Source organism: Glandiceps talaboti, chromosome 9 (genome assembly GCF_964340395.1).
Source record: "Glandiceps talaboti chromosome 9, keGlaTala1.1, whole genome shotgun sequence".
Classification (NCBI taxonomy): domain Eukaryota; kingdom Metazoa; phylum Hemichordata; class Enteropneusta; family Spengelidae; genus Glandiceps; species Glandiceps talaboti.
The window spans coordinates 628,329-649,320 of NC_135557.1; the positions used below are offsets into that span (position 1 = coordinate 628,329).

The window sequence follows — 20,992 nt, forward strand, 5'->3', positions numbered from 1 at the left end:
ATTCTTACAACACCTTGACGATAAGAAGCAAAATGTGACACTGACAGACAGGATAGTCCGTCCGTACCATACGGGAGGCACAAACATTACCACATGTGCATCTGGTTCACTGGAATTGATTGTGATCACGTAATCACGATATTTAGCGCTAACTTTATGCTGTTGCTTCCAAATATTATTGAACTGCAATCTTTCTAAAGAAGTCATGGAAATTGCCAGAAACCTGATAATTTTATGACTGAATATGTTACGATCATAAATTCCCTTACTTTCAGTTAAACTTTCCGATGGGAAGAAATACATTTAGTGTGACATCTGATAAGCGACATTGATTGGGAACAGTGACGTAATTCGTAAACAAATCTAACGTTGGTAACTATTCTTTCTGTAAATGATCCTTAAATATCAAGTACACCTCTCTTCATAGCAAACAGAAATCTGAGGCCAAGTTTTGCCAAGAATGGATACATCATTTGACTCCACAATAAAATAAGCACGGCAATAGCTCAAAAACCTGGCTCAAATTATTACAGTCGATTAATTGATAATCTCTTCAGTAAACTTTGCAACACTGTATAATCAAAATATTCATACCTGTCAATGTACTGCTGCATAGTAGAAATACTACTACTAAACACTTTGTGGAATAATATAATTACTTTGGACTTTACACTGTATTACATTATGTTAAATGAATTTGCTGAATGGCCGGCGAGGGATATTTGTTACAGTATGTTGTGAATGTCTACGATGAATTGAAAACAGCAGGGATTTCGGAATAATATTACAAATATTGTAAGACTCATTGCAAATATTGTTTTCAGGGAATGTCATCAGCAACTTTATAAATCATTACAGAACAATGTATTTTGCCTATTAACTTTGCTCGGTCGTGATGCGAGCTATTCAGACAAATATCGGGGGGGGGGGCCTCGTCCCTTATTTGAGTATACATTTATGTGCCGACCTTTTGGGTTCGTTTTCTAGCCATTGGTCTAAAATGGGGGTCAGGGGTTTTTTCGAACTCAAGAGTCTAAAACGGGTCCACTTTGCATTATATTTGATAATGGGATATTGATTTTTGGGCCTATGACGACACACCCCTATCAGAAATGGCCACTGGTTCCACCCCGGGAGAAATATTGGTAAAAGTCAAACTAGTCCGAAACTTGTGAAGTCACAGTCAGTTACACTGGCATATAGAAATATATAATTTAGGTTAGAACAAACTCTATAGATTCCTGGGGATATTTCACACTGATCTATGTTTTGTCATTGCACAGAACTGATGATAGTATATACAAATATTAGAGTTTTGTCGACAGGGCGCACTCCACAGTATAATGACATACGTTCGATTTGAACATAATTAGTTGTGCATAATTAGTAAGAAATTAAATAATTCTTATATTTATATTCATATACAGAGGAGTAACCAAACTCCAAACTGTTATAACTTGAGCTTGAATGAGAAAGGTCGCAAAATTAATTGAGTAGTAAACTTCAACTTCAGTGATATTCAACAAAAGTCCTCCCAGACATTTTCATTATGATATAGTACTACACCCCTTAACTTTTTCATCTTCCTGACATGCAATTTTGAAATTACTTTTATTATATTTTCGACTCTCACAAATTGAATGCAGGATTAAGTATGTACAGATAAAGTTGTGAAAGGGCGCCCTCAAACGTCAGTCAGCATAGCAAATATGAGGCGGCATAGCAAATATATGCTCAAACGGATACATTTTATTGACAATAGGACCAAAAGGCACCATTCCTCTAAATTGTCTCCAGCATAATGCTTTATTATTATATAATATTTAAACCCCTTCACTTGTAATAATTAAATAATATTATATAATAATAATAATTTTATAATAATCGAGTTTATTTCAATATTAACCACCCTACCTGGGGTAGTTTTGGATGCTGAGTTCAAAAAAGGGGGTCATTTTACTAACCTCCATTGCCATGGTAACCAAAATCACCATAATATGAGGATGATTTTTCCAAAATTTGACGAAAAAAATTAAAATTAATGAAAATATTTCCTTGTTTTTGACATGTATGACATGGGGCTATCTGTTGTAACACAAATTACCTAAAATAGGATGGCTGTTTCCATAGAAATATAGAGTACAGTAAAAAAATGTTGTGTTGGTTAAAAACCTACATATCTGGAAAATAACATGATAAATCTAATTATAACATAGTTTATTTGCATATTGACCATCCTATCTTGAGTAGTTTGTTATGCTGAGTTCAAAAATAGTTATCATTTTAGGAACATCTGTTCCCATGATAACCTAAATCACCATATTATGCATTAATAGGCAATATTTATGTAAAATTCGAAGGATAAAATTTTTACAAACAAATTCCTTACTTTTGGCATATATGTCAGAAAAATCGTAAGTAGAGACCAAAGGGGTTTTGTGAAAATCTGAGTTATTGCTACCGCTACCGCTAGCTGTCAATCAAATATTAGTGCCTAAATGCTTCAGGGAATACTGGACAATTGAGATCTTCGCTGGGCCACAGTGCTAGTGCCAATTTAGTCATAAATAAAATAATATTGTTATACTTTTATTCATATACATGGCAAGTACCAAGCTTGAATGGGAAATGTTGAACAATTAGTTATTGGTGTAAAACGTCAACCTTTACACCTCTTACACAACAACCATGTGATATTCCTCTAAAGTCCTCCCAACATTTTTCATTATTATAATATTTAAACCCCTTCACTTGTAATCATTAAACAATAGTATATAGTAATAATAATAATGTTTATAATAATACTGGCTGGGACACCTTATAGACTGCCCGGGCCAAATTTAGAGCTCTAAGCGATATTAAAAGTCGATTTGTAGATAAACTAGAATGTTACGAACCCTATTTAATCTAGCTTATGATCATTAAAGTCTCCTTTTATAGTTTCAGGTTAAAAACCTTAAAAATCTTATTTTCTGGGATGCACTAGACCTATATTGTTTGTTGTCTACCGTCAATGTAGTGTCTTTTGAAAAGTGGCTGTTTACTTCAGTCTAGTGGGCTGATTTCCAATATGGTGTCGGTGAAAATAAACATGCATCTAATTTACAGTTTAATAAATACAATAAAAAAATTATCGAAAATAGAAAAGATGTGCTGACTTGAAATTAACAAATCTGAGTAAGCTATCCTCTGCACATTGACACGCCAGATATCAAAGCGTTCTGACAAGTAGTATTTAAGAAGATGATGAAAATATCATTTGTGAAAAAATTCTTTAAAAAAATTGAAAATGGCGCAGATCAACTTGGCATGAATCTGAATGCCCCCCCCCCTCCCCCGAACATGCACACCAACTATCGAAGTATTCTGACTGTTGCTTTCATCCGAGAAGATGAAAATAGAAAAAGTTGACAAACAGAAGACAGACACTGCTAAAAAATCAACCTATCGCTGACAGCAGAGCTTAAACAGACTGACCCCCCCCCCCCCCATCACTTTATTCTAAAACATGGAGAACCCCCCCCCCCCCCCCCCCCCCCCATGACTCAATATGGACTGCTGGACTGTCTCACAGATACTTTACCTTTTGGGATAGCACTATCACATAATTATTGACATCACTGGGTAAATATATTCAAAATGGACTTTGATAGCATCTAGACCATGAAAGATAGGGGGAAAGCTTGAGAAGGGAATATGTGCACATATCACTGTACAGATTATCCCTAGAAATGACCAGCAGACAAAATAAATCCAGTCGCTCTGCACGACGTTCACGTTGAGGCCAAGATCAGCTGTCTTGAAAGCAGTGTTATTGTCATGCAAATTAATCACAGAGGCACATAAACATACGAAACGAGAAAACGTTAGTTCTTATCTTGCTTCCGATATTTTCAATATGCTAGTATAATATAATAGCGATAATTAAACCACCCCCTGGGGAAGGTATACCACTCCGTTTTGATCAGTGAACTCAATATATGCACTCGCTATCGCTCGTGCATATATTTCGTTCCCTGGTCAAAACCTCTTGGTATACCATCCCCAGGGGGTGGTTTATTGCTTAATTATATACTTATTATATTATATCATGCTACTATGTGCCATTCTGATTGGATAAGGTAAAATCCCATTTTACCACGGCTGGCAGTGGTAAAATGGGCCCCTAAACTAGCATATGAATAGTACAACGCGCCGTCTCAGTGTCGGGCCTGCTCTCGTTGAATCAAGCAACACCAATTTAACTTTTAAGTGCGTCAGGATTATTTCAAAACTGTACATTTTCAGGTTCAGTCAATGTTCAATTTGTTAACCATTGAATTAAAGTAGACTGTGTAACGTCGCCTCTCTGATTTACTGTCTCGAGCTTTCTCCGATTCAACTGATTAAACGCCGATCAATGCAATGCAATGCAGTGTATGGTTTGTGTTCATGCAGCGTGTGTGTGTGGGGGGGGGGGCGACATGAACGTATCCACTCATCAAAATATGCTCGTTCCCGACGATCTATTACCGACGATCTTTTTCTGTCTCAGGCATATACATGTAAATAACAACAGAATCACATTTAGAAGAAATAGACACATATTTTGATATAATATAATAGCAATAACCCCCGCCGAAGGCGGGTATACACTCGAATTTGGTACAATTCACTCCATATAGCACTCGCCATTCGTCACTCGCCATTATTGCTTAAATATAAAGTGGAATCTGATCAGATGTGGTGATTTGTAGTGTCGATAACATGTGGTGTCCAAAATAAGAAAGTGCATCTACTCTTCATACTGAAGAGCAGAATTATTTAGATTGGCTTCTTTTATAAACAATCTCTGAAGATTACCATTACAAAACCTTCAAGTTCAATTTTGCCCCAGAGTGCAATATACGTGAAGTATTAATTTTGAAACAGGCAAGCATTTACATGACATGTTCTGTAATGTATTTGTATAGTTATGTTTGAACTCTTACGTCAACATTAAAGAATTTATGTAAGAAACAGGGACAATAATAAATTATGCATGTTACAGTCAGTTCAGACAAGGTTATATTATGCCATTGCAGAAAATGTTTTTTTCTTCAATCACAATCCAAAACACAATGACCCCCCCCCCCCCCATCCACAATTTTCAAAACAGCATGACCAACTCGGCCCATTGCCAACTCGTCCCATCGCCAACTCGGCCCACGTGATTGCCAACTCGGCCCATTCACATGCCAACTCGGCCCATTTACATGCCAACTCGGCCCATTTACATGCCAACTCAGCCCACGCACGTCATGACGAAAATGTTTGTGTCATTTAAAGCCAAGGTCTTGAGTCGATGACGGAATAATATCAAATACTAGTAATATTCATATAATCAGAGAAAAAATCCTTTGCTCCAACACCGACATCGGTATACTACTACTACTACTTGTAAAGACACTATGGGTTGACATACTAGTACATATACAATGTAGATCGCATGATGTCAAGTTGGCAGAGAGTGGGCCGAGTTGGCAGAGAGTGGGCCGAGTTGGTGGGCCGAGTTGGCAGACGGTGGGCCGAGTTGGTGGGCCGAGTTGGAAATGGGCCGAGTTGGACGTGCACCCACCCGCCCACTGCCAGGTTCAAAAACAGGTTGACCACCCAATCAACCCCTCCCCCCCGCCGAAGAAACTTACCTGTCCCTAAATAGCGACAATTATGATTGAAGTCTGGGGTTTCCATGCTACTGTAAAAGTTAATCAAACGTTTTACCAGATACCTAATTTCATTGAATTTAAACCCACCTGGAAGTTTTGGGAGTGATACACGGCAACGTTTGAATCCTAGTGAAGTCACCATAACATCATAGCCATCTAAGAATTTACACCAATTGTGATATGTTATTTCATTCACTGCAGACATAGCACCTGTATAATCATTACTATCTGCATTCTCATCTATGATTATTGGCTTAACAACATTTTCCTCCACATTGGGTCGATCTGGGCCACCAACTCTCTTTCCCAGGCGATCGTACGTCGTAAATCGCGTCCCTATTCAATAAAAATCGTACATGTAGGTTGTGACCGGAACATTATATTAGTCTTACACATTGATTTAAACACTGTAGTAATCTTACACATTGATTTAAACACTGTAGTAGTCTTACACATTGATATAAACACTGTAGTAGTCTTACACATTGATTTAAACACTATATTAGTCTTACACATTGATTTCAACACTGTAGTAGGCTTACACATTGATTTAAACACTGTAGTAGTCTTACACATTGATATAAACACTGTAGTAGTCTTACACATTGATTTAAACACTATATTAGTCTTAAACATTGATTTAAACACAGTAGTTGTCTTACACATTGATTTAAACACTATATTAGCCTAACACATTGATTTAAACACTATATTAGTCTTACACATTGATTTAAACACTGTAGTTGTCTTACACATTGATTTAAACACTGTATTAGTCTTACACATTGATCTAAACACTATAATAGTCTTACACATTGATTTAAACCAAACACTATATTAGTCTTAAACATTGATTTAAACACTGTAGTTGTCTTACACATTGATTTAAACACGATATTAGTCTTACACATTGATTTAAACACTGTAGTAGTCTTACACATTGATTTAAACACTGTAGTAGTCTTACACATTGATTTCAACACTATATTAGTCTTACACGTTGATTTAAACACTGTAGTAGTCTTACACATTAATTTAAACACTGTAGTAGTCTTACACATTGATTTAAACACTGTAGTAGTCTTACACATTGATTTAAACACTGTAGTAGTCTTACACATTGATTTAAACACTGTAGTAGTCTTACACATTGATTTAAACACTATATTAGTCTTACACATTGATTTAAACACTGTAGTAGTCTTAAACATTGATTTAAATACTATATTAGTCTTACACATTGATTTAAACACTGTAGTAGTCTTACACATTGATTTAAACACTGTAGTAGTCTTACACATTGATATAAACACTGTAGTAGTCTTACACATTGATTTAAACACTATATTAGTCTTACACATTGATTTCAACACTGTAGTAGGCTTACACATTGATTTAAACACTGTAGTAGTCTTACACATTGATATAAACACCGTAGTAGTCTTACACCCATTGATTTAAACACTATATTAGTCTTAAACATTGATTTAAACACTGTAGTTGTCTAACACATTGATTTAAACACTGTATTAGTCTTACACATTGATCTAAACACTATAATAGTATTACACATTGATTTAAAAACTGTAGTAGTCTTACACATTGATTTAAACCAAACACTATATTAGTCTTAAACATTGATTTAAACACTGTAGTTGTCTTACACATTGATTTAAACACTATATTAGTCTAACACATTGATTTAAACACTATATTAGTCTTACACATTGATTTAAACACTGTAGTAGTCTTACACATTGATTTAAACACTGTAGTAGTCTTACACATTGATTTAAACAGTGTAGTAGTCTTACACATTGATTTAAACACTGTAGTAGTCATACACTTTGATTTAAACACTGTAGTAGTCTTACACATTGATTTAAACACTGTAGTAGTCTTACACATTGATTTAAACACTGTAGTTGTCTTACACATTGATTTAAACACTGTAGTAGTCTTACACATTGATTTAAACACTGTAGTAGATTACACATTGATTTAAACGCTGTAGTAGTCTTACACATTGATTTAAACACTGTAGTAGTCTTACACATTGATTTCAACACTGTAGTAGTCTTACACATTGATTTAAACACTGTAGTAGTCTTACACATTGATATAAACACTGTAGTAGTCTTGCACATTGATTTAAACACTATATTAGTCTTACACATTGATTTCAACAATGTAGTAGGCTTACACATTGATTTAAACACTGTAGTAGTCTTACACATTGATATAAACACTGTAGTAGTCTTACACATTGATTTAAACACTATATTAGTCTTAAACATTGATTTAAACACTGTAGTTGTCTTACACATTGATTTAAACACTATATTAGTCTAACACATTGATTTAAACACTATATTAGTCTTACACATTGATGTAAACACTGTAGTAGTCTTACACATTGATTTAAACACTCTAGTAGTCTTACACATTGATTTAAACACTCTAGTAGTCTTACACATTGATTTAAACACTGTAGTTGTCATACACATTGATTTAAACACTGTAGTAGTCTTACACATTGATTTAAACACTGTAGTAGTCTTACACATTGATTTAAACACTATATTAATCTTACACATTGATTTAAACACTGTAGTAGTCTTACACATTGATTTAAACACTGTAGTAGTCTTACACATTGATATAAACACTGTAGTAGTCTTACACATTGATTTAAACGCTATATTAGTCTTACACATTGATTTCAACACTGTAGTAGGCTTACACATTGATTTAAACACTGTAGTTGTCATACACATTGATTTAAACACTGTAGTAGTCTTACACATTGATTTAAACACTGTAGTAGTCTTACACATTGATTTAAACACTGCAGTTGTCATACACATTGATTTAAACACTGTAGTAGTCTTACACATTGATTTAAACACTGTAGTAGTCTTACACATTGATATAAACACTGTAGTAGTCTTGCACATTGATTTAAACACTATATTAGTCTTACACATTGATTTCAACAATGTAGTAGGCTTACACATTGATTTAAACACTGTAGTAGTCTTACACATTGATATAAACACTGTAGTAGTCTTACACATTGATTTAAACACTATATTAGTCTTAAACATTGATTTAAACACTGTAGTTGTCTTACACATTGATTTAAACACTATATTAGTCTAACACATTGATTTAAACACTATATTAGTCTTACACATTGATTTAAACACTGTAGTTGTCTTACACATTGATGTAAACACTGTAGTAGTCTTACACATTGATTTAAACACTCTAGTAGTCTTACACATTGATTTAAACACTCTAGTAGTCTTACACATTGATTTAAACACTGTAGTTGTCATACACATTGATTTAAACACTGTAGTAGTCTTACACATTGATTTAAACACTGTAGTAGTCTTACACATTGATTTAAACACTATATTAATCTTACACATTGATTTAAACACTGTAGTAGTCTTACACATTGATTTAAACACTGTAGTAGTCTTACACATTGATATAAACACTGTAGTAGTCTTACACATTGATTTAAACGCTATATTAGTCTTACACATTGATTTCAACACTGTAGTAGGCTTACACATTGATTTAAACACTGTAGTTGTCATACACATTGATTTAAACACTGTAGTAGTCTTACACATTGATTTAAACACTGTAGTAGTCTTACACATTGATTTAAACACTGCAGTTGTCATACACATTGATTTAAACACTGTAGTTGTCTTACACATTGATTTAAACACTTTAGTTGTCTTACACATTGATTTAAACACTGTAGTAGTCTTACACATTGATTTAAACACTGTATTAGTCTTACACATTGATTTAAACACTGTAGTAGTCTTACACATTGATTTAAACACTGTAGTAGTCTTACACATTGATATAAACACTTTAGTTGTCTTACACATTGATTTAAACACTATATTAGTCTTAAACATTGATTTAAACACTGTAGTTGTCTTACACATTGATTTAAACACTATATTAGTCTAACACATTGATTTAAACACTGTAGTAGTCTTACACATTGATTTAAACACTGTAGTAGTCTTACACATTGAATTAAACACTGTAGTAGTCTTACACATTGATTTAAACACTGTAGTAGTCTTACACATTGATTTAAACACTGTAGTAGTCTTACACATTGATTTAAACACTATATTAATCTTACACATTGATTTAAACACTGCAGTAGTCTTACACATTGATTTAAACACTGTAGTAGTCTTACACATTGATATAAACACTGTAGTAGTCTTATACATTGATTTAAACACTATATTAGTCTTACACATTGATTTCAACACTGTAGTAGGCTTACACATTGATTTAAACACTGTAGTTGTCATACACATTGATTTAAACACTGAAGTAGTCTTACACATTGATTTAAACACTGTAGTAGTCTTACACATTGATTTAAACAGTGTAGTTGTCATACACATTGATTTAAACACTATATTAGTCTAACACATTGATTTAACACTATATTAGTCTAACACATTGATTTAAACACTATATTAGTCTTACACATTGATTTAAACACTGTAGTTGTCTTACACATTGATTTAAACACTGTAGTAGTCTTACACATTGATTTAAACACTGTAGTTGTCTTACACATTGATTTAAACACTTTAGTTGTCTTACACATTGATTTAAACACTGTAGTAGTCTTACACATTGATTTAAACACTGTAGTTGTCTTACACATTGATTTAAACACTGTAGTAGTCTTACACATTGATTTAAACACTGTAGTAGTCTTACACATTGATTTAAACACTGTAGTTGTCTTACACATTGATTTAAACACTGTAGTAGTCTTACACATTGATTTAAACACTGTAGTTGTCTTACACATTGATTTAAACACTGTAGTAGTATTACACATTGATTTAAACACTGTAGTAGTCTTACACATTGATTTAAACACTGTAGTAGTCTTACACATTGATTTAAAAACTATATTAGTCTTACACGTTGATTTAAACACTGTAGTAGTCTTACACGTTGATTTAAACACTGTAGTAGTCGATTAAAACACTGTAGTAGTATTACACATTGATTTAAACACTGTAGTAGTATTACACATTGATTTAAACACTATATTAGTCTAACACATTGATTTAAACACTGTAGTAGTATTACACATTGATTTGAACACTGTAGTAGTCTTACACATTGATTTAAACACTGTAGTAGTCTTACACATTGATTTAAACACTGTAGTTGTCTTACACATTGATTTAAACACTGTAGTAGTCTTACACATTGATTTAAACACTGTAGTTGTCTTACACATTGATTTAAACACTGTAGTAGTCTTACACATTGATTTAAACACTGTAGTAGTCTTACACATTGATTTAAACACTGTAGTAGTCTTACACATTGATTTAAACACTGTAGTAGTATTACACATTGATTTAAACACTGTATTAGTCTTACACATTGATTTAAACACTATAGTTGTTTTACACATTGATTTAAACACTGTAGTAGTCTTACACATTGATTTAAACACTATATTAGTCTTACACATTGATTTAAACACTAGTAGTCTTACACATTGATTTAAACACTGTAGTAGTCTTACACATTGATTTAAACACTATAGTTGTCTTACACATTGATTTAAACACTGTAGTAGTCTTACACATTGATTTAAACACTGTAGTAGTATTACACATTGATTTAAACACTGTATTAGTCTTACACATTGATTAAAGCACTATAGGTGTTTTACACATTGATTTAAACACTGTAGTAGTCTTACACATTGATTTAAACACTATATTAGTCTTACACATTGATCTAAACACTGTAGTAGTCTTACACATAGATTTAAACACTGTAGTAGTCTTACACATTGATTTAAACACTGTAGTAGTCTTACACATTGATTTAAACACTGTATTAGTCTTACACATTGATTTAAACACTGTAGTAGTATTACACATTGATTTAAACACTATATTAGTCTAACACATTGATTTAAACACTATATTAGTCTTACACATTGATTTAAACACTGTAGTAGGCTTACACATTGATTTAAACACTGTAGTAGTCTTACACATTGATTAAAACACTGTAGTTGTCTTACACATTGATTTAAACACTGTAGTAGTCTTACACATTGATTTAAACACTGTAGTAGTATTACACATTGATTTAAACACTGTATTAGTCTTACACATTGATTGAAACACTATAGTTGATTTACACATTTATTTAAACACTGTAGTAGTCTTACACATTGATTAAAACACTGTAGTTGTCTTACACATTGATTTAAACACTGTAGTAGTCTTACACATTGATTTAAACACTGTAGTAGTATTACACATTGATTTAAACACTGTATTAGTCTTACACATTGATTGAAACACTATAGTTGATTTACACATTTATTTAAACACTGTAGTAGTCTTACACATTGATTTAAACACTATATTAGTCTTACACATTAATTTAAACACTGTAGTAGTCTTACACATTGATTTAAACACTGTAGTAGTCTTACACATTGATATAAACACTGTAGTAGTCTAATAACACATTGATTTAAAAACTATATTAGTCTTACACATTGATTTAAAAACTGTAGTAGTCTTACACATTGATATAAACACTTTAGTTGTCTTACACATTGATTTAAACACTATATTAGTCTAACACATTGATTTAAACACTGTAGTAGTCTTACACATTGATTTAAACACTGTAGTAGTCTTACACATTGAATTAAACACTGTAGTAGTCTTACACATTGATTTAAACACTGTAGTAGTCTTACACATTGATTTAAACACTGTAGTAGTCTTACACATTGATTTAAACACTATATTAATCTTACACATTGATTTAAACACTGCAGTAGTCTTACACATTGATTTAAACACTGTAGTAGTCTTACACATTGATATAAACACTGTAGTAGTCTTATACATTGATTTAAACACTATATTAGTCTTACACATTGATTTCAACACTGTAGTAGGCTTACACATTGATTTAAACACTGTAGTTGTCATACACATTGATTTAAACACTGAAGTAGTCTTACACATTGATTTAAACACTGTAGTAGTCTTACACATTGATTTAAACAGTGTAGTTGTCATACACATTGATTTAAACACTATATTAGTCTAACACATTGATTTAACACTATATTAGTCTAACACATTGATTTAAACACTATATTAGTCTTACACATTGATTTAAACACTGTAGTTGTCTTACACATTGATTTAAACACTGTAGTAGTCTTACACATTGATTTAAACACTGTAGTTGTCTTACACATTGATTTAAACACTTTAGTTGTCTTACACATTGATTTAAACACTGTAGTAGCCTTACACATTGATTTAAACACTGTATTAGTCTTACACATTGATTTAAACACTGTAGTAGTCTTACACATTGATTTAAACACTGTAGTAGTCTTACACATTGATTTAAACACTGTAGTTGTCTTACACATTGATTTAAACACTGTAGTAGTCTTACACATTGATTTAAACACTGTAGTTGTCTTACACATTGATTTAAACACTGTAGTAGTATTACACATTGATTTAAACACTGTAGTAGTCTTACACATTGATTTAAACACTGTAGTAGTCTTACACATTGATTTAAAAACTATATTAGTCTTACACGTTGATTTAAACACTCTAGTAGTCTTACACATTGATTTAAACACTGTAGTTATTGATTAAAACACTGTAGTAGTATTACACATTGATTTAAACACTGTAGTAGTATTACACATTGATTTAAACACTGTAGTAGTCTTACACATTGATTTAAACACTGTAGTAGTCTTACACATTGATTTAAACACTGTAGTTGTCTTACACATTGATTTAAACACTGTAGTAGTCTTACACATTGATTTAAACACTGTAGTTGTCTTACACATTGATTTAAACACTGTAGTAGTCTTACACATTGATTTAAACACTGTAGTAGTCTTACACATTGATTTAAACACTGTAGTAGTATTACACATTGATTTAAACACTGTATTAGTCTTACACATTGATTTAAACACTATAGTTGTTTTACACATTGATTTAAACACTGTAGTAGTCTTACACATTGATTTAAACACTATATTAGTCTTACACATTGATTTAAACACTATAGTTGTCTTACACATTGATTTAAACACTGTAGTAGTCTTACACATTGATTTAAACACTGTAGTAGTATTACACATTGATTTAAACACTGTATTAGTCTTACACATTGATTAAAACACTATAGGTGTTTTACACATTGATTTAAACACTATATTAGTCTTACACATTGATTTAAACACTGTAGTAGTCTTACACATAGATTTAAACACTGTAGTAGTCTTACACATTGATTTAAACACTGTAGTAGTCTTACACATTGATTTAAACACTGTAGTAGTCTTACACATTGATTTAAACACTGTAGTAGTCTTACACATTGATTTAAACACTGTAGTAGTCTTACACATTGATTTAAACACTGTAGTAGTATTACACATTGATTTAAACACTGTAGTAGTCTTACACATTGATTTAAACACTATAGTTGTTTTACACATTGATTTAAACACTGTAGTAGTCTTACACATTGATTTAAACACTATATTAGTCTTACACATTGATTTAAACACTAGTAGTCTTACACATTGATTTAAACACTGTAGTAGTCTTACACATTGATTTAAACACTATATTAGTCTTACACATTGATTTAAACACTAGTAGTCTTACACATTGATTAAAACACTATAGGTGTTTTACACATTGATTTAAACACTGTAGTAGTCTTACACATTGATTTAAACACTATATTAGTCTTACACATTGATTTAAACACTGTAGTAGTCTTACACATAGATTTAAACACTGTAGTAGTCTTACACATTGATTTAAACACTGTATTAGTCTTACACATTGATTTAAACACTGTAGTAGTATTACACATTGATTTAAACACTATATTAGTCTAACACATTGATTTAAACACTATATTAGTCTTACACGTTGATTTAAACACTGTAGTAGGCTTACACATTGATTTAAACACTGTAGTAGTCTTACACATTGATTAAAACACTGTAGTTGTCTTACACATTGATTTAAACACTGTAGTAGTCTTACACATTGATTTAAACACTGTAGTAGTATTACACATTGATTTAAACACTGTATTAGTCTTACACATTGATTGAAACACTATAGTTGATTTACACATTTATTTAAACACTGTAGTAGTCTTACACATTGATTTAAACACTATATTAGTCTTACACATTAATTTAAACACTGTATTAGTCTTACACATTGATTGAAACACTATAGTTGATTTACACATTTATTTAAACACTGTAGTAGTCTTACACATTGATTTAAACACTATATTAGTCTTACACATTAATTTAAACACTGTAGTAGTCTTACACATTGATTTAAACACTGTAGTAGTCTTACACATTGATATAAACACTGTAGTAGTCTTATAACACATTGATTTAAAAACTATATTAGTCTTACACATTGATCTAAACACTGTAGTAGTCTTACACATTGATATAAACACTTTAGTTGTCTTACACATTGATTTAAACACTATATTAGTCTTAAACATTGATTTAAACACTGTAGTTGTCTTACACATTGATTTAAACACTATATTAGTCTAACACATTGATTTAAACACTGTAGTAGTCTTACACATTGATTTAAACACTGTAGTAGTCTTACACATTGAATTAAACACTGTAGTAGTCTTACACATTGATTTAAACACTGTAGTAGTCTTACACATTGATTTAAACACTGTAGTAGTCTTACACATTGATTTAAACACTATATTAATCTTACACATTGATTTAAACACTGCAGTAGTCTTACACATTGATTTAAACACTGTAGTAGTCTTACACATTGATATAAACACTGTAGTAGTCTTATACATTGATTTAAACACTATATTAGTCTTACACATTGATTTCAACACTGTAGTAGGCTTACACATTGATTTAAACACTGTAGTTGTCATACACATTGATTTAAACACTGAAGTAGTCTTACACATTGATTTAAACACTGTAGTAGTCTTACACATTGATTTAAACAGTGTAGTTGTCATACACATTGATTTAAACACTATATTAGTCTAACACATTGATTTAACACTATATTAGTCTAACACATTGATTTAAACACTATATTAGTCTTACACATTGATTTAAACACTGTAGTTGTCATACACATTGATTTAAACACTATATTAGTCTAACACATTGATTTAACACTATATTAGTCTAACACATTGATTTAAACACTATATTAGTCTTACACATTGATTTAAACACTGTAGTTGTCTTACACATTGATTTAAACACTGTAGTACTCTTACACATTGATTTAAACACTGTAGTTGTCTTACACATTGATTTAAACACTTTAGTTGTCTTACACATTGATTTAAACACTGTAGTAGTCTTACACATTGATTTAAACACTGTAGTTGTCTTACACATTGATTTAAACACTGTAGTAGTCTTACACATTGATTTAAACACTGTAGTAGTCTTACACATTGATTTAAACACTGTAGTTGTCTTACACATTGATTTAAACACTGTAGTAGTCTTACACATTGATTTAAACACTGTAGTTGTCTTACACATTGATTTAAACACTGTAGTAGTATTACACATTGATTTAAACACTGTAGTAGTCTTACACATTGATTTAAACACTGTAGTAGTCTTACACATTGATTTAAAAACTATATTAGTCTTACACGTTGATTTAAACACTCTAGTAGTCTTACACATTGATTTAAACACTGTAGTTATTGATTAAAACACTGTAGTAGTATTACACATTGATTTAAACACTGTAGTAGTATTACACATTGATTTGAACACTGTAGTAGTCTTACACATTGATTTAAACACTGTAGTAGTCTTACACATTGATTTAAACACTGTAGTTGTCTTACACATTGATTTAAACACTGTAGTAGTATTACACATTGATTTAAACACTGTAGTTGTCTTACACATTGATTTAAACACTGTAGTAGTCTTACACATTGATTTAAACACTGTAGTAGTCTTACACATTGATTTAAACACTGTAGTAGTCTTACACATTGATTTAAACACTGTAGTAGTATTACACATTGATTTAAACACTGTATTAGTCTTACACATTGATTTAAACACTATAGTTGTTTTACACATTGATTTAAACACTGTAGTAGTCTTACACATTGATTTAAACACTATATTAGTCTTACACATTGATTTAAACACTAGTAGTCTTACACATTGATTTAAACACTCTAGTAGTCTTACACATTGATTTAAACACTATAGTTGTCTTACACATTGATTTAAACACTGTAGTAGTCTTACACATTGATTTAAACACTGTAGTAGTATTACACATTGATTTAAACACTGTATTAGTCTTACACATTGATTAAAACACTATAGGTGTTTTACACATTGATTTAAACACTGTAGTAGTCTTACACATTGATTTAAACACTATATTAGTCTTACACATTGATTTAAACACTGTAGTAGTCTTACACATAGATTTAAACACTGTAGTAGTCTTACACATTGATTTAAACACTGTAGTAGTCTTACACATTGATTTAAACACTGTATTAGTCTTACACATTGATTTAAACACTATATTAGTCTTACACATTGATTTAAACACTGTAGTTGTCATACACATTGATTTAAACACTATATTAGTCTAACACATTGATTTAACACTATATTAGTCTAACACATTGATTTAAACACTATATTAGTCTTACACATTGATTTAAACACTGTAGTTGTCTTACACATTGATTTAAACACTGTAGTACTCTTACACATTGATTTAAACACTGTAGTTGTCTTACACATTGATTTAAACACTTTAGTTGTCTTACACATTGATTTAAACACTGTAGTAGTCTTACACATTGATTTAAACACTGTAGTTGTCTTACACATTGATTTAAACACTGTAGTAGTCTTACACATTGATTTAAACACTGTAGTAGTCTTACACATTGATTTAAACACTGTAGTTGTCTTACACATTGATTTAAACACTGTAGTAGTCTTACACATTGATTTAAACACTGTAGTTGTCTTACACATTGATTTAAACACTGTAGTAGTATTACACATTGATTTAAACACTGTAGTAGTCTTACACATTGATTTAAACACTGTAGTAGTCTTACACATTGATTTAAAAACTATATTAGTCTTACACGTTGATTTAAACACTCTAGTAGTCTTACACATTGATTTAAACACTGTAGTTATTGATTAAAACACTGTAGTAGTATTACACATTGATTTAAACACTGTAGTAGTATTACACATTGATTTGAACACTGTAGTAGTCTTACACATTGATTTAAACACTGTAGTAGTCTTACACATTGATTTAAACACTGTAGTTGTCTTACACATTGATTTAAACACTGTAGTAGTCTTACACATTGATTTAAACACTGTAGTTGTCTTACACATTGATTTAAACACTGTAGTAGTCTTACACATTGATTTAAACACTGTAGTAGTCTTACACATTGATTTAAACACTGTAGTAGTCTTACACATTGATTTAAACACTGTAGTAGTATTACACATTGATTTAAACACTGTATTAGTCTTACACATTGATTTAAACACTATAGTTGTTTTACACATTGATTTAAACACTGTAGTAGTCTTACACATTGATTTAAACACTATATTAGTCTTACACATTGATTTAAACACTAGTAGTCTTACACATTGATTTAAACACTGTAGTAGTCTTACACATTGATTTAAACACTATAGTTGTCTTACACATTGATTTAAACACTGTAGTAGTCTTACACATTGATTTAAACACTGTAGTAGTATTACACATTGATTTAAACACTGTATTAGTCTTACACATTGATTAAAACACTATAGGTGTTTTACACATTGATTTAAACACTGTAGTAGTCTTACACATTGATTTAAACACTATATTAGTCTTACACATTGATTTAAACACTGTAGTAGTCTTACACATAGATTTAAACACTTTAGTTGTCTTACACATTGATTTAAACACTATATTAGTCTTAAACATTGATTTAAACACTATAGTTGTCTTACACATTGATTTAAACACTGTAGTAGTCTTATACATTGATTTAAACACTGTAGTTGTCATACACATTGATTTAAACACTATATTAGTCTAACACATTGATTTAACACTATATTAGTCTAACACATTGATTTAAACACTATATTAGTCTTACACATTGATTTAAACACTGTAGTTGTCTTACACATTGATTTAAACACTGTAGTACTCTTACACATTGATTTAAACACTGTAGTTGTCTTACACATTGATTTAAACACTTTAGTTGTCTTACACATTGATTTAAACACTGTAGTAGTCTTACACATTGATTTAAACACTGTAGTTGTCTTACACATTGATTTAAACACTGTAGTAGTCTTACACATTGATTTAAACACTGTAGTAGTCTTACACATTGATTTAAACACTGTAGTTGTCTTACACATTGATTTAAACACTGTAGTAGTCTTACACATTGATTTAAACACTGTAGTTGTCTTACACATTGATTTAAACACTGTAGTAGTATTACACATTGATTTAAACACTGTAGTAGTCTTACACATTGATTTAAACACTGTAGTAGTCTTACACATTGATTTAAAAACTATATTAGTCTTACACGTTGATTTAAACACTCTAGTAGTCTTACACATTGATTTAAACACTGTAGTAGTCTTACACATTGATTTAAACACTGTAGTAGTCTTACACATTGATTTAAACACTGTAGTTGTCTTACACATTGATTTAAACACTGTAGTAGTCCTACACATTGATTTAAACACTGTAGTTGTCTTACACATTGATTTAAACACTGTAGTAGTCTTACACATTGATTTAAACACTGTAGTAGTCTTACACATTGATTTAAACACTGTAGTAGTCTTACACATTGATTTAAACACTGTAGTAGTATTACACATTGATTTAAACACTGTATTAGTCTTACACATTGATTTAAACACTATAGTTGTTTTACACATTGATTTAAACACTGTAGTAGTCTTACACATTGATTTAAACACTATATTAGTCTTACACATTGATTTAAACACTAGTAGTCTTACACATTGATTTAAACACTGTAGTAGTCTTACACATTGATTTAAACACTATAGTTGTCTTACACATTGATTTAAACACTGTAGTAGTCTTACACATTGATTTAAACACTGTAGTAGTATTACACATTGATTTAAACACTGTATTAGTCTTACACATTGATTAAAACACTATAGGTGTTTTACACATTGATTTAAACACTGTAGTAGTCTTACACATTGATTTAAACACTATATTAGTCTTACACATTGATTTAAACACTGTAGTAGTCTTACACATAGATTTAAACACTGTAGTAGTCTTACACATTGATTTAAACACTGTAGTAGTCTTACACATTGATTTAAACACTGTATTAGTCTTACACATTGATTTAAACACTGTAGTAGTATTACACATTGATTTAAACACTATATTAGTCTAACACATTGATTTAAACACTATATTAGTCTTACACATTGATTTAAACACTGTAGTAGGCTTACACATTGATTTAAACACTGTAGTAGTCTTACACATTGATTAAAACACTGTAGTTGTCTTACACATTGATTTAAACACTGTAGTAGTCTTACACATTGATTTAAACACTGTAGTAGTATTACACATTGATTTAAACACTGTATTAGTCTTACACATTGATTGAAACACTATAGTTGATTTACACATTTATTTAAACACTGTAGTAGTCTTACACATTGATTTAAACACTGTAGTAGTCTTACACATTGATTTAAACACTGTAGTAGTCTTACACATTGATTTAAACACTATATTAATCTTACACATTGATTTAAACACTGCAGTAGTCTTACACATTGATTTAAACACTGTAGTAGTCTTACACATTGATATAAACACTGTAGTAGTCTTATACATTGATTTAAACACTATATTAGTCTTACACATTGATTTCAACACTGTAGTAGGCTTACACATTGATTTAAACACTGTAGTTGTCATACACATTGATTTAAACACTGAAGTAGTCTTACACATTGATTTAAACACTGTAGTAGTCTTACACATTGATTTAAACAGTGTAGTTGTCATACACATTGATTT

The 20,992-nt window shown here is 30.9% G+C and overlaps 1 protein-coding gene across 2 annotated transcripts in view; it reads right to left on the reverse strand.

Annotated features, from left to right (window-relative positions):
* Nucleotides 1-20,992, reverse strand: part of LOC144440146 (uncharacterized) — a 175,657-nt gene that overhangs the window by 119,695 nt on the left and 34,970 nt on the right. For both annotated transcript variants that reach the window (XM_078129419.1, XM_078129418.1), the window contains exon 3: nucleotides 5,775-6,023. In XM_078129419.1, coding sequence (XP_077985545.1) covers nucleotides 5,775-6,023 — 249 coding nt within the window. The remainder of the gene's footprint in view (nucleotides 1-5,774; nucleotides 6,024-20,992) is intronic.